The sequence below is a fragment of the Limulus polyphemus genome, unplaced genomic scaffold, assembly GCF_000517525.1.
Source record: "Limulus polyphemus unplaced genomic scaffold, Limulus_polyphemus-2.1.2 Scaffold648, whole genome shotgun sequence".
Lineage (NCBI taxonomy): Eukaryota > Metazoa > Arthropoda > Merostomata > Xiphosura > Limulidae > Limulus > Limulus polyphemus.
Genome location: NW_013666258.1, coordinates 8,200 through 23,348, shown reverse-complemented (window position 1 = coordinate 23,348; position 15,149 = coordinate 8,200). Strand labels below are relative to the sequence as shown.

Below are 15,149 nucleotides of genomic sequence, written 5' to 3'. Positions count from 1 at the left end.
TAAATAAAATGTATTAAAATCCATTAGTTCACATATATTATTGACAGTGAACTAGTAATGAGCTAATAAGTACACAGGCCTGCGATGGTTTTATCGTCTTGAAATTATTACATGTTATACAGTAATTCCTGTACGCTGAATCCTAAAATGATGTAAATTTTTTTCCATCACGTACAGATATTTCACAAAACGTCATAACGCAATACATAAAAGAAAGATCACAACACGTAGTTTTGAGACTAAAAGACGTAGATTTCACAAACAAATCAGAATGAATTAAGATGCATATTTGTTTCACAACAATGTTTTTCCCTTTTCTTCAGTTTCTTTGTATTTTTGTTAATAAACATAATAATAAAAAATGTTTATTGTGGTAAATGAAATAATAATTTGATATAAGAGTTTTTTCCTTTCCGATTTGTAAAAAAATCCCTACGTAATAGAAAAAAATGAATATTATTTTCGAAATCTGCATAGCTGAATTATGGAAAATCCTTTATTAAAACCAAAACAACTTTTATGAAGTTTAAATTCGCAGGCCACCACTGGCATCGAAACCCAGTGTTTAGCGTTATAAGTCTTTAGACTTACCGCTTAGATAAATTATAGGGTTAAATTATATATGATTGCAATAAAGAACAAACGATTGTAAAAAAAAAAAGTTTTATAGAACGAAACCACGAAGTATCGAACACAATTAATAACTAAACAACATTTACTATTATCCGGAAAAATAAGTTTTCATTCTTCAAATCATATTATTGAAATGTTTTTTATCTCTAGTTCTTTTTTTTTAATGGTGTTTGTTTGCTTGTTTCAGCCCAAAGTCACACAGTGGATGATCTGCGCTCTGTCTAGTACAGGGAATCAAGCCCGTATTTCAGTATCGTCTGTCCGTAAACTTACCACTGAGCCACCGGAGGACATCTCTAATTGGAGACTTGAACAGCTAAATTCAAACCTTTTAGAATAGTTCAGAGTTTAGTGTAAGCATAAAGGTTACATTAATTATGCACTAAAAAAGTAATCTGGTTCAATCGAGCGTTAAACTTTTTTTTTATTAGTTCTGCAAATCCTAAAAGCTTTTAAAGTAATTAATACCTTGTTGTCAGATTTTCTACTGGGACACCCTTTCAAAAACTGAACTTACTAAATTAATGTTCTCAGAAAGAAACAACAGTAATTTACTTGAAAAGTTTAGTTTATGTCACCAAATCTAGGTATGTGTGTTTTTTCATGAAAAAGAAGATATAAATTAGTTGAAAAATTATCTACACTGTTATGTACGTGTTAATATCTTTTATTTTAAAGAAATATGCGTTGTTGATATTATTCTATTAGTAGAAATAAGCTGATTTTAATAGAAAATAACACAAATATATTTTTGCTTCATAAATCTATACGAAAGACTAATACTAAAATATTAATAGGAAGTAGTAGAGGGTGAGGCAAAAGTAATCACGCTATTGGAGTGAATAAACCTTGAAATTTACATAATTATACATCAGATAAATGTGATCTTGCTTGTAAAGTTTTTTTTTGAATTTCAACTTACAATCTATAATTTATCGAGCTAGAATATTTGACGCTTAAGGCTTGTTGTTTTATTCACCGTTTGCTCACTCAATAATACTCTGTAATCATTACATTAATCTGTCAACAGGTGCCACTCAACGAACTGTTGTTGAAGTCAACATGTGGCACTCAACGAACTGTTGTTAAAGTCAACAGGTGGCGTTCAAAGAACTGTTGTCGATGAACCACCAGACTGAGTAGGGGAGAGATTCACGGAAAACAGTATTGAAAATGTCAATGTGTGTTGTCGGGATAGATAGTATTAGTTTTGAGGGGACTCGGAGACGGCAAATTGTTTGGCAAATGATAATCAATGTAAATCCTACTGAATCGCACTGGTTAGATTTATTTTATTTTTGTGTAATAAATATGGAAATCTGAATCTAGCATCGTTCTTTCTAACATAAGCAATTCTGTCGTCCGTCGGTGGGTCAGTGGTAAGTTTATGGGCTTATAGACCTAAAATCCTAGGTTCGAGTCTCCACTGTGGACACTGCAGATAGTCAATGAGGCTTTACTCTAAAATAAATAAACAAGGCAATTCTGTTACATCGTTACATGCTGCCACAACGCAAAACGTTTTTTTTTTTTTTTTACAGTCGACATATTAATGTCACCAAATGTTTATTTTAGTTCAATCACCGGAAGAAGTACTACCGTCGTTCGACCAGTCTCGTTACAACACGCTCTTAATGAGAATAAATGGGAATTACCCGATACCCTAAAAAAAAAAAACATTGTATGTATAAAATAAATGCCGACAGTCACAGTTTTCATTTACACGACTTTGAAAGCGTGGTCAAAAACAAAATTAATTAGCATTTGATATATAAAGTTCGTCAGATTTGAAGCACATCTGTTTATACTCAATCATATATTTCACAAGACGTCGGTTCAGTAACATTGTCATTATACGTCACTGGGGATAGGGAAAAGAATTGCGCAATTTCCTTTTAATCACGTGCTTTCATGCTCTTAATTAGGTCTCATTTCCACATAGAGCTTGTTAGGAATGTAGTTCTTTCCGGAAACATATATACAGCTATGTTCAAGCACTTCTAGAGAAATCCAGGGACGAATTACATTAAAACTTATGTTTTGACAATACAGGAGCTTACTTTAACAGTGGTTATTCACTACCATAAGACGTGGTTGCATTTCCGAATAAGACCCCCGATCTGACTCGGGTTTAACGACTGTTCAGAAATTATTAGTATCTGGTTGGGAACGTACGTGTTGTACTAGTTTGTAGGAAGAAAAACACCTGAATGTTTTATTCTCACAAAGAAAAACTTAATACAACTAAGGCTTCCAAACATGCTGTCAACAAAAATTATTACAACTCTTTTCTTTCTTCTACTAGTACCATTAATGACTGATGGAAAGCGACCTGATCGTACCAACTCTGACCATCTGAAACAACTGGAGGTAAATACTGTTAGTTCTTATGTTACATCTAATAGTAGTTGAAATCAGTATATTTTTTTCTCTTATGTTAATTTAAAATCATTTTTCAAGACATATTATTACTATTAAAATTATTGCAGTTAAAAAGAACAACATTTTTGAAAAGAGAGAAGAAACTAAAATATTAGGATACATTTCTTTTTCTGTCTGTCGTTTGTTAGTTTTTGAATTTCGCGCAAAGCTACACGAGGGCTATCTGCGCTAGCCGTCCCTAATTTAGCAGGACTAGAGGGAAGGCAGTTAGTCATCACCACCCACCGCCAACTCTTGGGCTACTCTTTTACCAACGAATAGTGGGATTAAACGTCACATTATAACGCCCCCACGGATAAAAGGGCGAGCATGTTTGGTGTGACATGGGTATTCGAACCCGCGACCCGCAGATTGCGAGTCGAGCGCCGTAACCACCTGGCCATGCCGGCCTTGTCTGTCGTAACCCACTTAATGTAGATGGTACTCTTAACACCAGATTTTAAGTTTAAATTTGCACAGGTATTAACAAACTGTTAAGAAAGTCACTTAAATTCACAAAAAGGTAAATAATAAATAAAGGTAAATAAGGTTAGCGCAGATAGCCCTCATGTAGCTTTGCGCGAAATTCAAAACAAATCAAACAAACTGATCTTAAAATGAATAATGGTTGTTGATATCGAAAATATATTGTTATGTCACCATTCTTTCTAAATCCACATGGTATTGCCCATGTAGCTTGTTCCCTTAAATGGCTTTTAGTATATTGAAGACAAAAAGTTAACATAGGTTTTCGTTATATTATATTTCACATTTTCAGGATTAATATGAATTACGTACTTTCCTGTGATACACTGATAACCTTTCTTTATCGAGTTGTTCTCATACTGTCATCAACCATGTGACTCAAAGATCTAAGTATCTTTGACACATTGTAAAACACAAACCAACTTAATTAGATCTGTGAAGCCAAACTATAGGGGAACAGGTAATGAGCGGGAAAGAATGGACATCATGACCTGTAAAGGTAGTGAAAGGTTCTTGTAGATGCAGGACAGTCAAATATTGTATGTGTAGATATATCTGAAAAGGACAATAACTCATAAAATTAACAAGGTCAGTGGGTGCTCAGGCAGAACCGAAAAAATGATGTAAAGTGTTCTGAGGATGGGGCTCAACAGCTCAAGGACAGTAAAGTAGTAACTCCAACGAACATAAAAAACAAAAAATAACATGTAGATGTTCCCCATCCTGCTTGAAGAAAAAGTGTCACTCCTAAATATCTCTAATGCTATGCAATAATGTGCACATAAAAATGGAAAAGGTACTTACCGAGGTATCTTCTGTCTAATTCCAGAGACATCACCCTCTAATGAAGCATCAGCACAGAGGGTGGAATTGTGACTAGGACGAACATAGAGGTGTATATAATGTGCAAAAGTCCTGACTGGACAAACCCATATAAATGTAAAATCTCCTAAATAAGGAAAGTCTATTAATTATACATATGTGACAAAGACAAATTCAGGGGGTAAGTACAAAGCTTTCAAATTTTCCAGCTGTAATAAACTGAGTAAACGTAAAATATTCTAAGATATGAAAGTCCAGTTTTTTATTATTGTTGTTCAATCGAATAACTTCTCAATCTTTGACACCCATGTAATTATTAACATAGGTGTTGAGCAGTATATCAATATTTTGTGGATCTAACTGGTAAAGAAGCAAAAGCTAAAACAATTACCTGATCAGGAATGAATCTGGCTTGGACAATAGCTACAGATGACCAACATAATCTCAAAGCTGAAGAGACGGCAGTGTGATGTAAGTCAAATTTTAGAATGTATTTGGATTTATCCACATGCCGACCTGTAAAATTTCATCTAATGTGTACCGAAACCCATAAGTCCAAGCAATTTCCACATAGATGGTTAACCCAAAATTTACTTGTAAAGAGTTTATACATCACAATAGGTAAGATAGATCAGCTACATAAGCTAGTTCAATAGTGAGGGTGAAGCAAGATCCATTAAACAATATTTGCCATAAGGCATAAACAATTTTTAAGCCCCTCAGGAGAACTCCATTCATTTAATATAACAACAAAAAAGCCCTTACTCGACGTAGAAAGCATTCTCCAGAATAAAAATCTGGATCAGTCAGGGAAGGTAAAACAATTAGTGAAAAACAGTAGTTATATTATCTTGCACCTAAGTCTTTGATAGAAATGCCCTATCAGGATATAAGAAAAAGGAGTATAAGATACATTGAGATAAACGTCGGATCTTCTCCTACCTGAATTAAGCAACAGAAAAAAGATCTGTCTTTAATTAAAGATGGTATAGTAAGCACATCACTAAAGGTTAAAAAGAGGGAGAAGTGAAGCATTCTAAGATAAGAACAAAGTCCTGAAAACATTGTCCAGGTACGAAGTAAGCAAAAAGCTTGAAGAAGATAAGAAAAGAATGGGGATAAGAGAGGGAAATAGCTTCTGTGGCATCTAAAGAAGTTGTAACTAGCAATAAAAGAAGCAAGTAAGCCACAGTCGATAAATTAGAACATGACGAATAAGGCAATCTCTTGATGAGTTTGAGAAATACAAGAAAAATAACTCTAAAGGCACTAACCTGAAGGTAGTCTAACGTAACTGGTCGATGGCTAAAGATGAAGAGCTGTAATAATGCGCTAACAATCGTACTACTCGAGAAGATAATTTGGCTTATCTAATAAATTCATGCATAATAGCAGACTGTAAAGCTTAGACAATAAGCATTGGTGTGGAAGATTGACATTCGAGTACTTAGCATATAAGATTGACAACATATTGAGATAGACAATACAACAGGGTAAACCACAGTTAAGCTGACCACTGTTCAGAAATAACACGTGGCATATGAGCAGACTCGGAGATAGATATGATGTGAATAGAGCCAAAGATGAGGGAAGAATTTGGTAAAATAAAGACTGCGAGATTAAATTTCTTCATGAATTTGATATATATGTCAACATTGAAGAATTGTCGGTGTGAACAAAAACACAACGGTGGTGATGTAGCAAAGATGGAAGCTTTTAGCAAGAACATTTAACTGTCAAAGTTTATAAAAGATTGGTGACATTCTTATACTAGAGAAAACCATGAAACTGAGAGATGGTGTTCCTTTGAGAAAAGTATCTGTGAAGAGGTATACAGCTCTATGAAGTAGAAGAAAAGAGGAGCCTGCTCCTACTAATCTCTTGATTGCGCTAAATTTGAAGGTAATCAATAGTAGTGGAAAAAAAGAGAAATTTTCTAAAGTAATGAGTCTAAAGAACGATGTCAGTGTGAAGCAACGACGTATTTGAGAAATGCATGGTCTTCAAAGCAGAAATAATGTGTTTGATAGTAGATGTACAAGACGTTGCCATGCGAAACAACAAAATGTACCTTGAACTGTGTTGGTCCAAAGTCACAGATATACCAAATACATTTTTGTTAGTAAATGGAAATTGGCATAAGGCAGTGTTTCTCAAACATTTTCGTCCACGACAAAAAATCTCGTATGACCTCGGCCGTGGCGTTGCGCGTCACTTTTGGAGCAGCTTGCGGACAATCAGTGGACCCCAAACTAGCACTTTGAGAACCACTGATATAAAGCCAAGAAATTTATCCAAGAAATGTAGCCCGCTAAGTTGTTCAACTTGCAATAAATAAGAGCCTGAATGGTCATAAAGGTCATAATAAGCCAACTGTCTATGTAAAAGTAAAAATTGATGTCAACAGAAAATTTGTGGAGCCAAGAGGAAAAGCGGTGAACTAATTAAACTACTCCCAATGGTAAAACGAGGAAATAACTGGATGACAGATGAATAGGGATATAAAGATAAGCGTCTTGTATATTCATCAATATCATGCAGTGGTCGTGATGAAGAAAATTTTCAAACAACCGCGTGATTTCCATTTTAAAAATTAGGTGTCATCAGAATAAGACGAGTTGACACGAGTATGTGGCTGGTGAACAATCTCTTGATATCTTCATAACCACAAAGAGATGGAACCTTTTTAAACAATTTTAATTTCTTTCCCAATGAGATTTGAAACTTCCTGATTCACAACTTGTAAACATTGGACTAGAAAGAAGAGGAAAAACTAAAACCAGATTGAATTATCTGTTTAAAACGTACGGATCCCGTAGGTAAACCAATTATCCAAGATTATACCACCACCACCAACAGTCCAGATAGAAGATTTGTCTGCACAGAATAGTCATTGGGTGGGTAGAGAAGATCTACCTTGTTTACTTCTACTTGTCTTTACTCTGTAACTTTGAAATGAATATTTAGAGGTACTAACATGGAATGAGAACTAGACAAGGGAAGCAATACAGGAGGATGAACGTTACTTTGCTGGTCATTTTTCAAGGAATGACTACCAGAAGCCAAACAAAAATGCTAAAACTAATCATCTCCTGCTGACATACTTCTCCTGAATCCAGAAAGGAAAAACAATGTAGGGGAATATATTGATTTAAGTTCAGCTAAAATTTGGGATGTGATGGAGGAGATTAGTACCTGTAACAAAGTACAGTGGGCTAAAGTAAAAGAGAAACATAAAATCTGCCAGGTAATACAAAATCGTGAGACTGACAGTGAAGGAAGATCGCAAGAAAAATTTTGGCCCTGACTAAAATAATTAGGATAGCAAGAGTAGTTGATAAATACTTTGAAGAAAAAAAGTCTTAAATGAGACAATTCGTAGTCTGCAGGGCAGAAAACTGGCAATGGGTCAAGTATACGAGTACGTGAAAGACCCCCTCAAAAACGATCTGAGAATCAAGACCTTAAAGTTAAGCAGAGTAGAATTATATGACCCTTTTAAAAGATCATGAACATTTAGCTAATTTCTAAAAAAACATCAGAAAAGGCCCAAAACGAAAAGAAAGTTAAAAATATAAAGATTCAATAACTATATATACAACTTGACATTAAAATCCTCAGGCATAACAGGAAACAGTTAAAGGGGTAAAGTAGAACATAAGCCTAATAAACATTTCTTTTCATATTAAGAAAAGGGCAGGTGATCTTCCGTGGAGTATCCCATGAATGTGAACTCCGCCATAAATTTCAGTAGACAATATGGCTTAAATATGTGGATCATTAAGAACTAACAATACGACCAAGAGGCAGACTGCGTGAGTAAGGCACCCAAATTTGTTAAAGGACTTAAGAGTACGATTGTTAACAAAAAATTTTAATAATGGTGGGAAAGCAGAACTTATGGAAGTTATCTTTGTGCATGCGCAGTAAGTCACTTGGGAGGTGGGAGAATTCTGATTAATTTGGCACACGATCTGCATCAAGGACATTTAGAGCTTTGAATCATATGATTGTTGACAACATGAGAGCAACTCAACAAGTAAAGGATATTTCAAGGGTAAGTCTACATGACTTGAATTTTCATGCAATGGTTTTAGCCTTGTTTTAGTAATAATCTTTATTTTAATATAAACGTTATAATATTATAAGAACAATATTTCTATCATAAAGGCAAAATGTTGGACTAAAATCCCATGATCCAAATTACGTGGAGTGACTTGTTTTCAATTTTTATATTGAATATTAGATGTGTTAATCTGAATTAATTGTTGTTTTTTAATATTCATAGCAGCGAGGGAGAAGAGAACAAATAAAGGTAACAATATCAGACAAAGAGATATTCAGCCATTGGTCCAAATGGTCACGGTGCTCCCGAAAATGTAAGAAGGTGCGCAAGCGCATATGTCTCTTTCCATTAGAATGTGAAGATCGAGTTTTAAAAGACGTAAAACCTTGTGGAGGGCATCTCTGTAAAGATAATACACTTGTGAATAAAGAATCCCAAAGCAGAGAAGCTTTATATTCTCAATGGTCAGAATGGTCACCTTGTACCCGTTCCTGCAAAACTCGTCGATATCGTACCTGCTATATGTGCAAAAGTAGTGTGGAGAAGGAGGAAAAGTTGTGCTCTGTAAAAGGCTCTGCCTGTGAGAAACTGTATCAGGAAACGAGAAAAAATGGTAGAAAACGAAAATCTAAAAAGAACAAGAAGGGTCAGTTCCATTTCATTCTGGGTCTAATAAAATATAACAAAGTGAATAAAGTGCATAAATCGGTACGAGTGTAACAAACATTATCCAATTGTATTCAGTTTACTCTTAATTATACGTATTTTTCATGTATTTATATCGGGATCTGTTAAATGTTGTTTAAAAATCTTTAGGCTTAAGCTTTGGATTAGTCGATCTAAAGTTCCCCTCCACACGCACACACTCCACCTCCACTCTATAAAATGGTATTTTGTGCATGAATGTGGTTCTTGGGAATCCAGATATTCAAGAACATACATTCTAGTCTGACAAATAACTTCCAGTCGCTTTAGTTCTGACGTCTGTTTATGTCAGTTCTTATTCAGTCAACTCTTACTGGAATGACCATGATGAGTAGAGTCAGTTTGTGAATTGACCGAAATTCTACTAAAATAAATAGATTAATTCAAACCTTATAATGTAATGAAGTCTAACATAACTGACGGCTAATACAATTACTTTGAGAATAAAATTTTTTGTTTTTCTTTTCGACTTATGGATTTATTATAGAGATTCGAAAAGGAAAAGAAACAACATACACAATGAATAACCGGAAATGTGGAGTTTCAGCTAAAAAATTTCCTGATTTGCGCATTATCGGTGGTCATGAGGCTCAGAAAGGTCGTTGGCCTTGGCAGGTTAGTCACTTTTGTAGAAACATGTTTGATATTTTAATTTGTATTGCAATGTTATGGTAAAAATGTATAATTACTTTCAGAAAGGTTAAACATATTAAAGATTCAAGGAATTTTGATATACGCTAAAAGGCCAGTTTATTCGTAGAACACTTCATATATTTACATATACAAAATGGCCAATCATGTGATAAACAAAGTAATTGTCTAAAGTTCTATAGCACCATAGTGGTTTGGTGGTAAGCCTTATAGCTTAAATCGCTAAAATTGGGTTTTGATACCTGCAGTATGCAATGCACAGATAGCCCATTGTGCAAATTTGTGATTTTATGACAAACAAACATACAAAAACTCTATAAGTGAAGAAATGTAGCCATACCATATGTAGATGTACAAATAGGTTTTACTTTCAGATTAGAATGTTAGTGTTTGAAAAGCAGGAACGTCGTTATCAGATAACATTTCTTTTTGACTGGTTGTTCAAAACATCTGTCATCAACAATGATAATTCAGTGGAAATTTGCATGTCATAAGAAAGAAAAAAGAACTGTGTCTGTCAACTGATGACAAATGACGACAGGAAAAATGATTGAACAGTCATGTAACGTGAAATAAGTTAAATTATATCCCACTTCATAGATTTTTCAACAGTGTTCAGCACCTGGCTATTCCCATTTGTACCACGCATTGAATATTACAATCAACTATTATATGATGACCAATAACCATTGTGAAACCAGATTAATTTGTACATGGTGGATTTAAAACACAAATGTTAGACAATGAATGACCGAAAATGTCGGACTAGGTTACACAAGTGGCGTTTTTGTCCCCTTATTTTTGCTGTCGGTAGAGATAAAAGTATGAAAAAAACACACACACAGAGCATTTGACCCTGTTGGTGTTGTCACAAATGACAGTGATGGTGCAACCTAATTGAAGTAGTATATTAATGGATGTTATGTTCTTTTTATTTGAGTTAGGTGTTGGGTCTTTTGATTCCTTTAAAAGTATGAATAACATCATTAGTATACCTAAGCATATTTGCTGATCGTAACCACTCTGATAAACAAAAAGAGAATGAGCTTCCAAGTCAATAAGACGACAATCTTATGAGCTTGTAATGAATGAAATTAGACAGCAGAAACACAGATTTAAAATCGAATTGGACATATTCTGCCACAATATTTGAATCAGCTGCATAACATACTACTCGTTAAATAGGTTTTAAACAAGACACCTTGTGGAATTTGTCACTCCAAGTCCTTCATTAGGTTGTAAAATAAAATACTGAATATATAAAGAATACTTCACATGGATAACAAAACATCCTTAGACTATTTGGTAAATTTTAATCTGATTAAATCGGACCAGTTTACATGTCATTTTTCAGCATTTTGATTTTTAGCCGCGACATAGCGGCCCATAGAATGGCTCTGAGTTTTTGGTTTTTTTCAAGTACAAACGTTTAGCTCATAGCTCTGTCTTTTAAACGCTAAAATCCTGGCTTCATTACCCATGCAAAGTATAACACAGCCCATTGTGTAGCTATGTGGTTAACAAGAAAACAATGAGCAAGTATTCATAGGTCTCTATTTCTCAAAGAGCGTTAAGGGAAGTTTTAAAATTTTCTATGTAAAATCTTTTATAAATAATTTACTACTTTTGTTTCTACAAGGACAAAAATGAGCAGCTCTAAAATAGGGTTCTTAAAAACTTTTTCTGTAACCCTAATAGAATAATAGAAATGTAGTAAAAATTCTTTATGTTCTAACGAACTTTAATGTCTCCATTTAATATACGAGACAAGGGAGTTCAATGTTTGACTTAATGTGATTGGAATGTTTAATTAACATATTATAAAAATGATTGCTAAAAATTAAATGGGTGTGAATTGGCGGGTTTATAAAACACACCAATTTCCAATTCTTCATTTTAATCAAAAGTGCAACATATACATAAATCATTTTTATCAGGTTTATGAGTAAATTTAAAAAATTGAATGAATACTGTTCAAAAATTATAACATTCTTTGGTACCAGAAGAATGGTTCTAAAAACAAAACCAGTTATGTGTGTAAAGTTAAATGAGCATAAAATGGCGTATGGTATAGTTTAAAAGTAAAACATTACTTCAAGGTTCTCCGATTACTCCACATACATTTTTGACTGAAACTCACTCTGTTGAAAAGCAGAAAATTGGAAAATTCTTCGAACTAGAGATCCTCAAATTGAAATTGAAGTGCTTCAAGTTGTTGCGGAACACCAAACATAATCGTAGTTCACAATTCAATACAATTAAATAACATATTGTTTAATATTTTTCATAATGTTGATGCTTTTTCTATTCCTAAGATTGAAAGCAAGTGCAGATGCTGTATTTTTTTATAAACATAAATACTAATAGGCTACGATTATTGATAAAACATATACTAAAATATTTCGAATAGTATTCATCTCAGTAGTTTGTCCAAGACCCTTAACGACTATCAGAAAACGAACAATTAAAATATGTGTAAGCTTCAGACATTTCTGTATAGATGGCAGCAGCTGACCTCCATATTTCTTATGTATAACTAAATAAATTGTAGAACAAAAATAGAATGAAGATAATCCATACTTTTTCTTCTGGAATTTTTGTATACAAGTATGATGAACTGTATTGCTATTATTGCAAAATATTTTAGCAAATATCAAGTGCTTCAGGTTCTATGAATATATGTAGGCAGTAACTGTATCAATATAGAAATTAAGTAGTCATATTGCTGGCAGGATACACCGATAATGACGAGAGAACTGATTTGTACTATATTTATATACACGTGATGATAGACAAGTTTATGATTCAACAAATTGTTTTTTAAATCAACCATTGTAATTCAAAGATATGAACAAGAAAACAAAACGATTTCATATCTTATAATTTCATATCTTCCGTTGAAAAAGAAAATTTTATTTGAGTCTGGTGGTTAACGTAATAAATTGTATTATAAATGTAACTTGTATCCTATTAAGTAACTTTGACGTAGAATTATACATCTTGATATTCTGCGCTGTTTAACTTTTATTATTGATTTTTGAATTTGTTTTTGTTCAGTGCAACTGCAACTGCAGCTAACTAATATGATTATATTGTATAATAGGTTGTAGTGATGAACCGCTTCCATGAGCCTTTCTGTGGGGGAACGGTAGTGGCTTCACAGTGGATCCTAACCGCAGCGCACTGTGTTCGGAGACGTTTATACATACGAGCAGGAGAGCACGATGTCATGGATGAAGATGGGTCAGAGCAAGAAGTCCGTGTTGCCGACTCGTTTGTACATCCCAATTATGACTCTGAAACAGTTGACAGTGACGTGGCTTTGTTGAAGCTACGTCACTCTTTGTCAATGAATGTCGACGTCTGGCCAGTCTGTCTGCCCAGTCAAGAGGCTGAACTTTCTGTACGGACATTAGTTACGATTTTAGGCTGGGGTAAGTCATATAAGTTGGACATGTTGGGCATGGATGTGTTACACGAAGCTCGGGTACCCATAGCTAATGTACAGGACTGCCAACAGGTGTATGATGACCACAACATCAGTGACAACATGATTTGTGCAGGCTATAAGAGGGGTCGCGTGGACTCGTGCGATGGTGACAGTGGCGGTCCCTTGTTGTATCAAGTCAATGGAAGATGGGAAGTCCACGGTGTCATTAGCTTTGGACAAGGGTGTGGTGAAAAAAGAAAGTACGGTGTTTACGCCAAAGTGTCAAAATTTGTGAAATGGATCAAGGAAACAATAGAACTTAATTCATAGTACTGTAAAAGAGATATCTACAATGTTAGCATAAATGATACCGTTTCGGTAAATTTTAGGAAATATTAGCTTTAACATACGTGTTCTAGTTTTGAAGAGACCAGTTAGATAATATTTTAAATCAGTTTAAACAAAGCTGATTTTAAAGTAATGACAACAGAAGGTAATTTCTCATACCGCAATGGATTTTATCAACAGATGCAAAGGTATAAAGGTTTATATGTTACAAAAGTTGTTACAAATGAAATAATGAAGTATCTGAAACATGAAATAAAAAAAATGTTATGAACAAAAATTTTAAATCCATTAAATAGATGAATTCACTACATTACAATTAATTTATCAGCGATTCTGCTACATGAATTATTTTAAAGCAGTATTTATAATTATTGTCGGTTGAATTATACGGACATAAATAACATAATGCTGAATACGTTTTGTTTGTTATAACGATAGTGATATACTTTTAATATTTATGACTGTAACGAAAAAATGATATGATTTTTATTGATTAGAAAAGTACATGTAAGAAGAATGCAAACGAGAAACTTAATATTTTATTTTCTTTAACTAAAAAAAAATGTTTGAGTATAAGAATACGCCAACCAAAGGTTATTAAAAACGAAACATGTGGCGAATAAACACATCAATGCAAACGCAACACAAGAACAGTTAATCTGAACAACTGTTATTTCGAATATCATTTGGAGTGCGTGTTTTCTTGTTAGTTAGCCGTAAAAGGATGTATGTCATAAAGAAAGCTATTTAGATAGACAAAAACAATTAAGTTCAGTTTTCCATCCGACAGGTTGAAAATTGTTAAAAGTTTTGTTTTGAATAATAACTAATTTAAGCATATTTTTATAAAGAACAAACTAATTCTACCAGGTGGCTCAGAAGCCTCTTGAAACGTTAAAAAAAAGCTGGCCACGTACAAACATACTCAAGTTCATCAAACCTTTTTTTTTTGGATATAAATATAATTTTTTGATTAATTCCTGCTACATCTAAAAGAAAAAAAGTTTGATTGGTAGTGTCTGTAAATGGATTTGAAATTTCCTGTGACATCTATGTTAGTATTTCTTTAACAAATAATTTGAGTCTGTTTGTTTTTTTATAAAACATAGACCTAACAAGACTCTACAGACCTTTGAAATGACAAGACATTTTATTTCTTAACATTCTTAAGGCTTTGAATAGCCTTAAAATTAAAGTATTTTGCTTATATGAGGCTTAGAATTGATAATGCTTTGTTAGAACTGATAAATTTTATGATGCTTAGAACTGATTACCACAACCTACATGATTTACTTTGCTTCTAAGTATGAAATACAATCTACATGGTACATGGATTACCTCAACAACAAACATAGAATGGTAATTACTGATAAGGGATTTAGGAAAATTTCCACAAACATAGAAGATAAGGAGTTACACAATTACTAAAATTGCAACAAACATTGAGAAACCTGTAAAGCGAGGGATCGACGTTATTCAAATCCTTTGGGAATAATACTGTGTTTCGGAATTTGTCATAGAACAGTTTAATAACGCATGTTAATATTAACTGCTGGGGCTTATCTATGCATTTGCTAACGCGGTAAT

The 15,149-nt window shown here is 33.6% G+C and overlaps 1 protein-coding gene across 4 annotated transcripts; it reads left to right on the top strand.

Annotated features, from left to right (window-relative positions):
- Positions 1-2,551: 2,551 nt before the first annotated feature.
- On the top strand, positions 2,552-13,833 carry LOC106459692 (cationic trypsin-like). 4 transcript variants are annotated; one of them, XM_013919336.2, is made up of 4 exons: positions 2,552-3,003; positions 8,651-9,074; positions 9,621-9,748; positions 12,888-13,833. In XM_013919336.2, exons 1-4 carry the CDS (start codon positions 2,893-2,895, stop codon positions 13,542-13,544), a joined length of 1,320 nt encoding a protein of 439 aa, XP_013774790.1. In that variant the 5' UTR covers positions 2,552-2,892; the 3' UTR covers positions 13,545-13,833. The 4 variants fall into 4 exon arrangements, with proteins under 4 accessions (XP_013774790.1, XP_013774791.1, XP_022241929.1 ...); XM_013919337.2 differs by having other exon boundaries at positions 2,571-3,003; positions 8,654-9,074; XM_022386221.1 differs by lacking the exon at positions 2,552-3,003 and adding an exon at positions 4,706-4,833.
- The last annotated feature ends 1,316 nt before the right edge of the window (positions 13,834-15,149 follow it).